Consider the following 14,586-nt stretch of genomic DNA (forward strand, 5'->3'; position numbering starts at 1 on the left):
ATGAAAAAGCTTGGCACAGTGGCTGATAGTTCTATGTATAATCTTATACAATATACATTTTTAAGACTTCTAAATACATCTAATGCACACCTTGGCTTTTACATCGTGCTTAGGGAGATAAATACATTTATGTTACATCTATTTAGCATGAGTTTTTAATTCTCTGTATAGAACAATGCACTAATATGAAGCTAAGATTAAGCGTATATCTCTTAAATACAGAATAGAATGTGTCCTTACACCTCAAAAACTCAATTACAAAAGCTGAATTAAAAGAAAAGCAACATTTTCTGCAAATTCATCATTATATGAATCAAAAATCTCAACAGTGCTCAGTTGTGATGCCATACAATAATATTATGTTTCATGAATTTGAGTATTCTATTCCATATGAGCTGTAAATTACACATTAATTCTTCCCAACTCCTTTATTTCCAGAAACCTTATTGATATTACTAGGCAGAAAGGTAAGACATAGCTCTCAAATATTCTGGAGAGAGAGACAGACTTTTTTTAAACTTCTGTTCTTTTTTGCTCTTGAAATATGAACCATAATATTAATTTTTTTATACAAGGCATTCTCTAAAAAAGAAATGCAAATGTAGCAAGTTCAAATTTTCTTTGCAGAACTTTTACTGTGAGTCAGTGTAATTTTTCCATTTGATCCATCCCCAAGCTACATGATCTACATCTGTACCACAGCAAGGAGGAGTTCTTGCTTATCACAGCCTAGAAGTTTGGGAGATTTTAATGCAATTCCAAATAATCTTTTTTTTATGTCAGTATAGACTTCTTCATATCTTGCTCCTTGATTATTCAATAAAAAAGTGGATACCGAATTTTATTTTCAAAACTTAGAAATTAATAGGAAAGAGAGCAAGTGACAGTTAAAATTCCTCTACTCCTCCACACAGACCCATGAAAGCTGGAAGAAGAACTCAGGCAGAAGCCACACATTGAGAAAGGGCACCATAAAGTCATCACTTCCATTCCCAGGCAGGCAGTGCAGATAGGCTTCAGATGTTTTTATGTAGATGCATTACAAGGTAGCATCAAAAATCTGCACTGGGATTCTTTGTGATACTTATGCGTTGCTGGGAATTTCTGGTTTCAGTCTCAGCTGATAAAAAAAATAAATCTGATGATTATTAAAAATATAAACCAGTGATAGCTCCATTGTTTTCACTAAATACAAATACATGTTAAATTTTTACTCCCTTTAAATGATACAGCTCTCCCCTTTGGTTAGTGCATTGCAACCATCCAGGTAAGCAGGACAACTCAGAAAAAACTGTGGATGTTCTTCTGCCAAAATGTACTGTTGTATTTCAGTAACTAATGAAGTGGTTTCTAAGGCAGGTTTGAGTTATCTGGAGTGATCTAAGGTTTTTTCACTTGGTTTTTTTCACTTCAGGAAAACTATTGGAGCTAAAACCTGTAGGTTTACATCCACAATGGAAAAGGAACATCAGCCCCCAGGGTGCAGTTCTGATTCTCCTCTCTGGTTTTTTTGTTGTTCGTTTGGGTTGGGTTTTTTGGGTTTTTTTGGTGGTGGGTTTTTTGTCTGGTTTGGGTCCGGGGTTTTTTGTTTTGGTTTGGTTTTTTTCACTCATGAGAAGGTAGATTACAAGGTGAAGTTACCACATCATTTTTGCAAAGGCAAGGTCCCTGTTCCCCACCAGGCACAGCTGGTGACAGGCAGCTGGAGCAGAGCCACGGTGCTGTCTGTCCAGCTGACCCAACTGTACCTACTGTGCACATCTGCTGCTCAGATGGGAGCACAGGCTCGGCAAACCCAACGTGCTCTTGGTGCCTCCGTCCCACAGTGCGGGTGCGAATTAACGGCGCAGCACATGGACGACAGAGCACACGCAGAAACCCCCAACAGAGATCCAGCCTGTCTCACTGGGGACAGGGAAAAGGATGGGCTCAGTTCTATCTGCATCCCTGGCAGCAGATTAAGGTGTGTGAATTCTCTGTCTTACCTTCTTTTGATCAGTGTGGTGGTGGGTTTTTTCAGCCCTTCGGCAACAGATCAGTGTAACTAACTATAAAACACATGGGAGGTATCTGCAATTCAAAGCTGGTATTTAGGACAAATATAAATTATAATGAAATTATACATTACTCTATAAATAGTGAGACCATGGTACCATGGAGCACTAGAAAGCTAAGCCCAGGAGGTTTTTTCTCTGGTTTTAATATTCAAATAAAGATACATATGCACAACTTCTCAAAGGAAATTTATTCTGCTCAACTGTACCCATATCTCCAACCAGAAAAATTCAATTACTTTCCAAAAATAATGAGTCTTAGTTAATTTTCTTATCTTTTCGGTAAGTTTTAGAAGCACAACAAAGCTAGACATGAAGGAAGACTAAACCAAAAGGGGTGCAAAGTTTGAAGAAATCTGTTCTGATTGCAGTCCTTCCTCAACCCTGGCCTTGCACATGTGCTGCCACCAGTGAGAAATCTTCCTGTTCTTTTTTTATAATTGTTTTCATCTCCTCTGTCCTCCTCTGTCCATATTTTCTGCTTGTAATATGCGTTATTGTAAAGGTGTTCCTTACTTTTTTTTTCTACAAGTGGGACTAAACTGCCAAGTAGACATTAAACTGAGATAAGGCGTAAGGCAGGCAGGACAACTCCAGCTCTACAACAATTCAAGGCTTATTTATATTTTGAACTGCCACTTAAATGGTTTACAAGGGGAAAAGTGTGAGCAAAGATTGAGATTCTCCTTCTATGATTTGTGGAAGGGTGAGGGGGAAGTGACAGATCTCATTTTAAAACCTCATTGAAGTAGCCATGTTGAATGATGGTGCCATTGCTTGTCTCTATGTCTTATTGTCATAATGTAAAGCCTTTTATAATTAGAAGAAACCACAGAAGTCAGGATTAAGTACAACAGATTCAGAAAGAGCTGGAAACTTAAGGAAGGGGGAAAAAAACCAAACCAAAAAACCCACAAAAAACCAAAAAAGCAAACAACAATAGACACAGGCTGGAGAAGATATTTTATTTATTTGTTACTAGTAGTTAAAATGATGTACAAAATGCTGGGAAGAAAAAACTCCTATTCAGTTACAAAATAATTAAAACTTCATTTTAAACCAAGTTTTGCTTTGTGAGACCGAGCAAGAAAATACTGCAGCCTTAGGTTATATAGTCCATTGTTTTTAGAATAAAGCAGACATTTAAATACATATTGTGGTTGATATTAAATATCTCATATAATTGTAAGTTAGCAGAACTTTCTTACTCTCAGGCAATAACTAGCAATTCATAGAAGTTCTTTGTATAAAATTTACATGGGTGAGGGGGATCTGCCTCAAGGGGAGGTTCATCGTGATCTATGCACAGGCAGTTTTAGAACATAAAGATTCGGAATACTTTTATCAATTTTCCTTGAGAATTCTAGACAAAACTTAAAGGAGTCACTAATGTTTGAAGCTTTGCTTAACAGCTAAGGGGTTAGGGACATAGCAGTCTCTGTCGAAGAAAATGTGAATTTTACTGTCAACTTCCCATGAAGAAAAAATCATTCATAAGGTGTTCCTATTTCTTGAACAGAAACCCAAGCTAGTACAAAATTTCCAGCAATGACTGAGGTTGGCCCTTTCCCCTGGGGAAAAAAAAAAAAACCCACAAAAAAGTAATTTAAACGAAAACATTCCCTGCCTATTTTCAGTGAAAAAGAATTTGAATTAATAATAACATTAAATATCCATATCTTTCTGTTTAACTATTCACATTCCACACAGTGGAAACCTACCTCCTATAATTCCAGATTTTAAAACTGGATTTTAAAATCCATGAAGACGTGTCAAACTGCTGAGTGAGAGTAAACCAAATGAAATGCATTTTAATAATTCCAGTAATCGAGTTGTAGTCATTTAATTTTACAAACACAAACCTCACAGCAGTGGATTTTAGAGCGAAAAATAGATGAGTTGTAGAGATGCAGGGTATCACCAATAAATGTGTGATGCACTATACAACAGGTGGGACAACTGATAAAAGGAGGACATATAGGACACATCTGTGTCATGCTACTCCTCCTTCCCTTTGGGCATGTTACTAAGGGCAGAATTGTCTTCCTTAACATTCTATGGCAAGAAATGATGTCAAAATAATCACCTTGTGACTAAGAGAGGCATCTGGTGTGAGAGAGAACAGTTATACTGATAGTGGATGCTAGAGAATATTGCTGCTGAGCGGGAAAACTGAGTCCTATACTCTCAAAGGTTCATCACAGAGTAAGTGTGGACCATCGAGTGCCCAGAATAGCAAGGGCAACATGCATGGGTGGGCTGCATCTCTGGTCCAATCCCCAGGACACACCTCATTAAACTAATTTTTTTGTAGGACCTTCTGTGCTCTTGCCAAACATTACAGCCCTGATCAATTTCAAACTGCTAAGCCTGAAGGAAAGAAACGACAAGATAACCTCACAGGTGAGAGTCATCGAGCTGCTGGAAGTAGTGTAAACCCTTTTTACGATATTTTCCCCCCAAATGAGAGGGGCAGTCAGCCCTACGTTTTCAAGAAATTCTCTTTACTTACTCCAAATCCAGTTTAAATGCAAGTCTGTGGTAAAAGATATAAAAAGAGGATCACTCCTGGCAAAGTTCTGCATCTCTGTTTCAACAAACTGCATGCCTGTGGCAAAGCTAAAATAACAATAACAATGCAATGTTTACTAGTCATGAATGTCGTGTCTTTTGTCTCTTGTGTGGTTATTGCATCTGCAGTCACATGATGCTTGTTTTAATTTTTGCTCTGCTCTTTATGTACTAAATTACTGCCATTCTGTACTTGATCTTGGTTAGCAAGATTCTTGTGCTGTGGTTATGTATGTGTGTGAAAAAGAGGAGTTTGGATACACACAATGAAGTGGGCACACTCATTGCATGTATGTACAGATACCACTGCCTAAAAGATACTGCATATACATATATATGTAGATATGAAGAATAACTGATATCAGAAATACAAGACATCAAATGGATCTAGTGGCATAAGAATGGGTTTTGTTTGGTTTAAAGAGCCATCAGAATTCAGAAGTATATTTATAGCCTTGTATAGTTTATTTTTAATTTATGTAATATAAGACTAGGTATATAAATTAAAGCAAAACGTAAACAGAAGACAATATTTCTTCCTCTGTTTTCCTATTTATGTATCTTTCCTTTTCCTACTCCCTTTTGTACTCTCCCTGTCTACTTGCTTTGACTTTTTACTTTCTAAGTTGCTGTAGATCTGTTTCCCATCCACCTATATTGACTTTTCAGCACTCCCACATCCCCCCATTGTTCTCCAGACATGGCTTTTGGATTACAGCTATTTTTTTGAAGAAGTGTGTTACAAACTCCCAGCACAGCTTCTATTTTCAGTGATGGCTGTGCTACACTTTAAATTGCTCTTTGTCTATTTCTTACATAAGAATAGATTCATGCTTTGAAATATATTGTCCTCTCACTTTGATGTTTCACGTAATACAGTAAAAGCAAATACCACAAAGGTGAACATTCGCAAAAGCCACAGCTCCACTTTCCCAGCAAGCGGCAAAAATGTGAATATACACATGAATTAGGAACCCTAGTTCATGACTATGGGTAATTAAAAGTTTTTTAATGTCTCATACCCCTTTTCCTTTTTTTTTTTTTTTTTTTTTTTTTTTGTGGTGAACGTTCATGCATTTGCTCATCCATATCCATTTTCTCCCTTACACACACACATGCATGCGTGCCCTTTCCTTTCCTTACATGAATTTTTTCTTTCTTTTTGGGGGGTTTTGCTTATTTTAGGTAATTCACTAGGTCACTAGGTCCCTTTCAGTTTTGCCCAGCCTTGAAGGTAGGCTAGTTCATGCCACTCACTCTCATGCTGGCAGTGATCGTGTACAGTCAAGAGTGCAACTGCTACTTTTTCTTATTTTAGTCCAAGTCAATAGATATACACCGGCACTCCTTAACTCGGGTGATTCTTTTCTTCTTTCTTGGGGGCTGAAGCTCAGGGCAATTGAGTGTAACAGTCATGGTGGTGAATTTCTTGGGCTTGCAGAAGGAACAAGACTGGAAGGAGCCTTCTTCTTTACGGACATGCCTGGGGATGTAGAAGGAATTGCACTGGCCATAGCAGAACCTGTTGATAATGGTACGACTGTTGCAGCCCTCTTCATGGATAGTTTGTTTGAGGGGCTGGGTTTTACACCAGTCCCGCTTTAGGTACTTGCGCTCAGTGATGTGCAGTGCCTCCTGACTAGACTCCAGCACCTCCTCAGCAGGCATCGAGGTGCCTTTTCCTCGCTCTCGATGCCTGGAGCCTGACTGCTGCTGTGTCTGCATTTGCTCTGAATCATTGGGCTGATCCTTGACAGGAGGAGGGATAGCGCCTTGAGATCCACGGTTCCTCTTTCTCCCTTCGGCTGCTGGTAGCAGAAATCCCATCAGAAGAAACAAGGCGCCGATGGCATACAGTGTGCGGACCATCCTGTATGAAGGAAGTTGAGGAAATAAAACATAGTTGTGCATTTCAGATATCAACAGAAGCCAGGTATGCAGTAAATTTCCAGTTCCATGAAAGAACTGTGTGCACACACACTTACAGAAAATAAGCATTCAAGCCTGTAATAGCTGGAAAGCTGCTTCCAAATTACCAAGTAATAGAAGTTTTCAAATAGAGTCATTGAAGCAAGCCCAAGCAGAATTTCGTTTGTGTGTCCTCCATCTTTTTCCAGTTCTTTTCTCCATGTGCATTACCCTAGTTAATCATTCCCTTCTTCTAGCTCACTGACATACAGGGAGATTGCTCCTGATTTACAACTGTGGAAGAACAAATTTTACTTTACACAAGATTTCATTTACATGACATTGCTATCTACAGTACCAGGGGGCTAAAGTCTTTGTTTCAGCAGACTAGTCTAGATTTGTGTTCCTTAATCAGACTCAGAAACTTTATACAGTTCCTTGTATAATGTACATCCAGCATATAATGTGTATGCTGTATCCACCTGTAGCCTGTTTTACAGCTTCCCAACCTCTGTCATACTGCACCTCTAAAGGGGTCCAATGTATCTGAGTGTAATAATACTTAAACTGAGAGGTGTGCAACAAGTCAGGCAACTAACATAGAAGAATACTTAGGTATAGGTTAAAAGAGATGCATCTTATCATTTCAAACTACATCTTCTCACACATTACTCTGAATCCTCGGTAGAAGTTGTACAGATGCAATCACAGTGCTAAGAATTTTTCAGATCCCTAAATTTTATTCATTTTACACAGAATGATGTTGTTGGAGGACAGAATTTTCTAAATGACATTAAATATCATAGTTTGTGCACACAAAAAGGACCACTTCAGGAAGTGCAGTTGAGATGATCAGGTCCTTCAAAACTGTATGGCTGCTCCAAACCTAATTATTGCATAGGAATAGCCTTTCTCTCCTCCCTTATTCCATCATTTCTGCTGTTTCCAAAATCTCTGAGTTCTTGAGGCTGTTCAGTCAGCTTTAAACACCAACCAGCATAAAAGAAACTCATCAGCATCACACTTCCCCCTTCCAGAAGCACCATGGTCTCCAAGTTTTTCTGAAAGGAGCTATGTGGTAGCAAGACAGACAGATGAAGGAATAAGTCTCTGAGGGACCCTCCCCATGGAAGAAGGCACCAGAAATAAGCAACTAATTGCAAAAAAACCTGTAAAACACTAAAATTGTGAAGAGGCACAGACATTAAAAAGGGAAAGGACTGTGAAAAGAAAAATGCTGAGGAAGTAATTGTTTTCTACGTGATTGGAATGCTGCAGTTGTATCCCTTATTTCAGTTGCTTTATCAATATGGAAAAAAACCAGTGTTTGAATTGAAGAGTCCTGCTTGTGTCACTACCCGAGAAACATGTGAAACCATGGGCACTGTCCTGCACGGCTTCATCTGCTCTGCCTGAGACCACACAACTAGGCAGGAAAGCAGCCAAATGCCAGTGCTGTGAGGGCCACCTAGAGACTCAGCAGAGGCTATGGGTAAGTACTATTTGCTGTAAAAGATAACTGCTAATTTTTCAGTTATTAGGTCTTTTCAGTCACATGGAGAAAATAAATGTTATGCTGTTCAAACAGCCTTTCTCATCAAATGGATTGGGAGAGGAATTCCTGAAGCAAAAAAGTGTCATAGGGGGTTCCACTACATTCAAGGAGTTGCTTGTGGATTTAATATTTTTAGTGTTTCTCAGCAGATTGTTAGAGCACCTTGAGTTCCTGATATATCATAGATGTATGCATTCATTTCAGTAATCTATGTACCACCATGCCCTATGTTTGGCAGAAGCTTCATGCTTCAAGGAATGGGTGTAAGAATGACACAACTGCTGACTCCAACTGACAATTTGGAAGGTCTGTTGCCAGTATCTAAATGAAATATGGTACAGAACATGCAATTTTAATAACCTTAAGGCTTTGACATAGACAAAAATAAGTTGGAAATTCCAATTAAGGAATAATGCAGCATAATTTCAAGTATCAGCCTGGATTTCACATTTTCTGTTTTTCCTCATCTCTATTACAATCTGAATATTATTTAAGCATGTTTCATTTTAATTTCATCTTAAAAATAAGTTTTCAAAGAATGATTAACTATTGCTTATTCCCTCAAGACATCAGAATGATTTCTTCCAAAACTACTCTTATTTCTCTGGTGACTGTCTAGTCACCAGTATTTTAATATGGATTTTATTTACTCAACATGGTGCCAGTCTTAAAAGAAAAAAAAAAAAAAAGTGATTGCATGAAGTTGAAAATAAATTGCTAGGTTGTAAGCAGTGCCAGAAAACTTCAGGTGTTTATTTTATTTAGTGTTCCACAACTTAAATGAGGTTCCAGCAACATGCACATTCCTGGGCTACTTTTATTTTTAAAACTGATTACCTCCACATTGTTTTCTTTCTTCTTCTTTTCCCCAATAGATGTGCAATCAATGACACAGCAAGGTCTAGTGCTACGAAAATGAGGTGTACTCTGGGATGGGAATTTGGGGGAAGTTTCATAGTAATAGATACTATTGTAAGGACTGTGTCCCAGATTCATACAACTTTATTAAGCACATGCTTATCTCTAAGGAAATGCAAGCATGTGTTACAATGTAATCTTAAACTGGGAGGAAGGTAATTTTTCACTGGTTTAAGGCTGGTTGGTTTCCAGCCTTAAAGGAGGAAGCTGCATTACATGCTCATATCAAATGAAAATTAGCCACTCAGCAGAAACATTTGTTATGGTCACTTCCAAAACACAAATCTAAAAGTAATCCAGTAATTTAGGGAGAAATACAGGTTAAATACAGAAGGGGCTGTATGAACTTCAAGATCCCCAGAGCGGCTAAACAGGATCTTTGTTTAATAACGCATAAAAAAAAATTTTAAAATTAAGATTTTAATCTTAAAAATGTAAAATACAAAGGAAAACGACGTGGCATGCCTTAGGAAGGAAAGCAGTCAAAATGCAGTATGGGCACCCTGCAGCACTCTGGTCCCAGGGCAATCAATGCTTTTGCTTATGAAAGAAGATGACACCTTTGCTTACATTAGGAATTGAAGTGGTTCATCTATCTATGAGTTAGCAGTTGTGAATGTTTCCTTAATGGGGTTTTTAATTACTGAAAGAAGTAGAACACAGAAGAGGACAGCAGAAGTAACTAAAATCAGTGTTACCATACCCAAAGTTTCACTCAAGAGAAGAAATCTCTCCTGAAGTAAATACTTTTTCTCCTCATTACAGTCATAATTCTGCAGAAGTAATAGCTCTGCAGCTGTGAGAATCAGGCTGTAAAGGCTTATATTCCACATTTCTGCAAAACTTTCATTACTTGATACTAACTGGCTGTTACACTGACATAACCAGAAATCCTTTTGAGAATTCATTTGAGAATCCTTTGAACAAACAGATGACCATAACCAAAATGATCAATTCCCTCATTTCATTCAGATCCAGAGAGATATGATAGAATTAATATTTATTTTTTAAAAGTAACACAATACTCCAAAACTCTATTCTTTCCATATTTTACTGCCGAGTTCCACTTTTCATCATCTGTAAGCTCTTAGTCCTAAAGCCAAAAGAAGTTTTATTGCTGACTTCAAACAGGAGCAGAATTGGGCCCTAACATTCATATCACTTCATATGTGGTTTATCTAGAGCCTGAGATCTCATCATCTAAAACAGATTAAGAAATGTGTGGATTAATACTAGCAACTATTGAGAGAGAAATGTAAATGCTTTCAGGTTTACTATTTCATACAATTAAGCTGTAATTTTTCTCATTTATATATTTTCTGCTATGAATTAAGGATCTCCACATGTCAGTTCATAGACAGAATTTCCCTATGAGTTCATAAGCGGAGTCAGACAGTTACTACTGACATTTTTAGCACAACGCAACTTGTTTAAAAGATCTGGATGGAAACCTGGTTGAAACATACGGCAAAATTGTCACGGATCTTAACAGGCCTGTAACTTCATCTGTAAACCCCTTTTACTAAGAAAATATTATGATGAGCCATGGACGCCTGTGCTTCACAGAAAACATGAAAAATAATCTGATGAAGAACTAAAAACAACCCAAAACCAATTATTTAGTGGACTTCAAATACAAGCCAAAGAAAGACACAAAACACAATCCCTTTGACTACTGCAAAAATAGAAGTGGTTTATGTCCCAAAGGATCAGAATAATTTTATGCCTTGCATATTACATCTGAATTACAGAAACACTCTTATGTAATGTTTTCATAGTTCATAGATCTGTACTTTTAAATATTAAAAAAACCATGGTAATGGCAGTTCCCAGAGAACTGATTTTTTTTTTCTGAAATCAAGACAGCAAAACTAACATCTGTGTTTCATAGAATTTGGATACATTTACATTGCAGAAAATTTCTTCTTGAGAGTCATAGAGTTGGGGGGTTTTGAGATACATAAGTCCTGTAGGCAGCAAATTTAAAACAACCCTTGAAACCTTGAGAATTCCCCGTTTAAGAAACTATTGTTCTGCACGACATCCTATGGGACTCCAGGGAAGTTGAACATCATGGTGGGCATGGTTGGTACCAAACCCGAGTTTGCGTTGCATGAAGACGCCCACGCAGCCTGACAGCTCCCAGCTTCTTAGAGCGAAACTCTCTCCAGACGCATTTCCTCATGGAGCCCTAAAACAACCGGAATAGCTTTGATTCTCTCTCCGCACTGCCGTGCGTGCTGAAGTCTTCAGCAGAAGCAACGCATTTCTGGGTAGCATTGCCGAGAGAAAAAAAAAAAAATACACGCTTTAGCACAGCTTGGCACTGAATGCTAAAGAAGAGCAAAGAGCTACAGTCATCGGTGCCTTTTATCACTTACACACAGACCCAGCGCACGCTGGTTGGTTATTCCCCGGCTTGCTGGGCTCAGAGGGGAGCGGGGCAGGAGCAAAGCCGTTCTGCAGCTCAGGGGTCGCTGGGCTGGGCTCAGAGACAGCTGAGGCTGGGGGGGGCCACCGGCACTGCACCCAAAAATCGCCGCTCACAAAACGCCTGACTAACCCGGCGTCCTGTCAGCAGCAGGGAGAGCCAAACGGGCGCTGGTGCCCCAAAGCCCCCATCGATGCAAAGGGAGGTTTCCCCAGCGCTGGGTCTCGCTTGCCGTTCTCTCGCCGACAGGAGCCACGAGTGGGACGCCAGGAGCGAGGCCGCAGCTGATGGCCGGGGAGGGACGCTGCGGCTCAGCACAGCGGGCCGGGGGCCGCTCACCTTCGCAGCCGCGCACGGCCCCGGGCAGGAGCGCCCCGCCGCACCGCCCAAGCCGCCGAGGTAAAACGGGGTTAGCGCCTGGCTGCGCCGCGGAGATCGCCGGCGGCCAGAGAGACCGCAGGCTTGGTTTGGCTTGGCATGGCCGAGAGCGACTCGGCCCGGCTCCTCGGGGGCGGGGAGGCTCCTGGCGGCGGCTGGCGACACCGACCGGCTCTTCCCCTCGGGGCACGGCCGCCGTCTAGGCTAACCCAACGGAGGACGAGCTCGCTGAAGGGATTGCCAAGCTCCCGGGGGATCGTATTGAAACGGACGGGGCAAGCAAGCAGGCGTCCTCCAGGAGGGAAAAGCCCTGCGCCAAGCTGCGCCGCTGGCCCCGGGCCGGGAGGAGCGCGGCCGGGCCGAGGGACTGTCAGCGCGGGTAAGGGGAGCGGGGACCGCCGCACGCACGGAGCCGCCGGCTCGACAAAACTCCCGCGGCTCCGAGTCAGGTGGGAGGGCTGGGCGGAGAGACGGCGGAGGTCGCCGAGCTCAGCGGTGGAGCTGCGTCCCGTCCCGTCCCGTCCGGTCCCGCCCGAGGCTGCACGGTGAGGGACGCGCCAAGCTGCCCACGGGCGCGCTGCCGGCGCGGAGCCTCCGCGCCCGACCCCGCTGCATACACCGAGTCCCCCGGGCGGCAGGCACCGCGCCCCGGGAGTTCCTGAGGTACCAGAAGCACGCTCCTCCGAGGAGCAGAGCTTTGCAAAGGCGGGCCAGGACAGAGCCGGGGGCTGAGCGGCCTCGTACAGGGCACCTCGGCGGGACGGGACGAGATAGAATGGGGCTGGCACCTGAGGACCTGCCCCCGCCCCGCTCCGTGCAGAGGCCGGGCCGGGATTTTTCCGTGTCTCGGGTGGGCGCCGAATCCAATTTGTCGGGAGTGATGCTGTAGGCGGAGATGAGAGGCAGAGCTAACGGGGCTTTTGCAGTGCCCGTGGTTGTGAGGGGAAAGAGATGTAACGGCGCCCTAATTCCCAGCACTGCGGCGGAAAGGTCAGCGCGCCTCACTCCCGCGGACGGGAGGGACAGGCGTCACGCCCGGCAAAACCCAGACGCCCGGGAGTTTTGCTAGACACCGGTGAACGGCCCCTTCCCTTGCCCCTCTCTGAAGGTAGGATAGAGAGCTTAAAATTTTGCCTCCACAGAGACTGGCCGAACTCCGCAGCCGCCGGACCCGTTTGCGCCCCCGCTGTAAGTGCGCGCATCCCGGCGCGTCCCCCCTCACCTGCGCGGCGGCGGCTCCTCGGCGGGGCTCGGCTCGGTGGCGGTGGCTCCTCGGCGCGGCCTGGGGCTCTGCGGGGCTCTGCCCGGTGGGTCACTCGGTGGAGCGGGTGGCGTGGGAGCCCGAAGCTGCCCGGGAGTCCATAGAGGGAGAGTGTCAGATCCTGCCTACAAATTGCAGCAGCGCCGAGCTGTCTCCCATTTAAATGTCTGCCAGCTGAGAGCTGCTCTCCAAGCCCCTCCAGATCATTGGACAAGCGCCTCCAAAGCCTGTGTTATCCGCCCCTTTTAACACTTCCATAAACTTCCACCAGGGAAAGCTTTCAGTCATCCAGATAAAACACTCGACTACTTTCCTGTCTTCAGAGAATCGGTGCTAAAGGTCACCACCCCAAGGAATTGTTCCTGGAATGCACAGAAAATTCACATTTTCCATCCCCATTAAAGTATGACAGTTTAGAAGAATTAAATCCTACCCCCCTTCCACCGCCTCCGCCGCCCTTCCGCGCACGCTGGGCGCGTCTCTGCCCATGAGCCGGCCGGGCGAGCGGGCCCGCTGCGGGGAGCCCCTGACCAGCCCGCCTTGGCCGGGAGGGAGGCAGCCACCTTTGCCGCCCTCCCTCTTACAAATTCGCTTTCTGAGGTTCTGCAGTATGCCAGGAATTTCGCAGCTTTGGAAGACAAACAAACAAACAAACAAACAAAAACAAAAAAGCACACACACACACACACACACACAAAAAAAAAAAAGCCAAACCCAAAACAACTCAGTGGTAATGCGTGTGTGCAGAGGGTGTTAAACCGTGGCTCCCGATCCGCAGCCCCGCGCTAATGGCTCATATGTATCACTGAGGGTTCGGGGTTTTTTTTGGGGGTGGGGGTTGTCTTTTTCTTTGGCCCGCAAGAGGGTAGACACCTAGGGTGTCCCGTGACCGTGTCTCTCGGAGGGCGGGGGGCTCCTCAAGCCTCCCACGAGGGGCAAGGAAGGCGAAGGAGCGGCGCGTCCCGCCGGGGCTGAGCGCGGAGCCGGCCGGGGCCGCACGGCCGTCGGGGCGGCGGCGGGGGCAGCGCAGCGCGGGGCAGGAGAGCGCCGAGCCAGCCCCCACAGGGTCCCAGGGGCGCTCCAAAGTAGGCAGACACCGGCGGGGGCTGAGCGTTTGGCGGACCCAGCCCGTCCCGGCAGTAACCGGGAACAACCCTCTGCGCTGCAGCTGCCCGAAGGCGTACCCCGAATCTGCGGAGAGCGGCGGGCTGGGGGCATCGGGGGACAGAGCCCTGGAAGGCGCAGGGACTCCGCAGCGAAGCCTGCACTCCCTCCAGTGCTAGCCGTCCGCCCCGTCCTCCAAGCGCTCCAGGGCCAGCACTCGTCTCTGGTGGGGCTACCCACAGTCGCTACGGGCAGGAGCAGCCTCTGAATCACGGGATGACTTTTGGGCTTGCTAATTAAACCGAGACGTTTGTCAGCTGCTGCTTCCAGCTGCGGGCATCACGCAGCAAAAAGCAAAGCTGAGGAAAGCGCTGCCGGGGACATGAGTGCTGCAGGTGGTGCCGAT

At 44.1% G+C, this 14,586-nt stretch overlaps 1 protein-coding gene across 3 annotated transcripts; it reads right to left on the minus strand.

Annotated features, from left to right (window-relative positions):
* Positions 1-3,034: 3,034 nt before the first annotated feature.
* On the minus strand, positions 3,035-13,125 carry GREM1 (gremlin 1, DAN family BMP antagonist). 3 transcript variants are annotated; one of them, XM_066188311.1, is made up of 2 exons: positions 13,038-13,114; positions 3,035-6,495 (listed from the first exon to the last, which is right to left on the minus strand). In XM_066188311.1, the coding sequence occupies exon 2, from the start codon at positions 6,492-6,494 to the stop codon at positions 5,940-5,942; it is 555 nt and encodes a 184-aa protein (XP_066044408.1). In that variant the 5' UTR covers position 6,495; positions 13,038-13,114; the 3' UTR covers positions 3,035-5,939. The 3 variants fall into 3 exon arrangements, 1 of the variants encoding a protein (XP_066044408.1); XR_010721910.1 differs by lacking the exon at positions 3,035-6,495 and adding an exon at positions 9,990-11,197 and having other exon boundaries at positions 13,038-13,125; XR_010721911.1 differs by lacking the exon at positions 3,035-6,495 and adding an exon at positions 9,990-11,275 and having other exon boundaries at positions 13,038-13,118.
* Between the last annotated feature and the right edge of the window lie 1,461 nt (positions 13,126-14,586).

The sequence above is a fragment of the Chamaea fasciata genome, unplaced genomic scaffold (assembly GCF_029207755.1).
Source record: "Chamaea fasciata isolate MVZ Bird 193981 ecotype frontalis unplaced genomic scaffold, bChaFas1.0.hap1 SCAF_7, whole genome shotgun sequence".
Taxonomy (NCBI): domain Eukaryota; kingdom Metazoa; phylum Chordata; class Aves; order Passeriformes; family Sylviidae; genus Chamaea; species Chamaea fasciata.

Coding starts and splice junctions, on each gene's coding strand:
- GREM1 (XM_066188311.1), bottom strand. CDS start 6,494: ATGGTCCGCACACTGTATGCCATCGGCGCCTTGTTTCTTCTGATGGGA.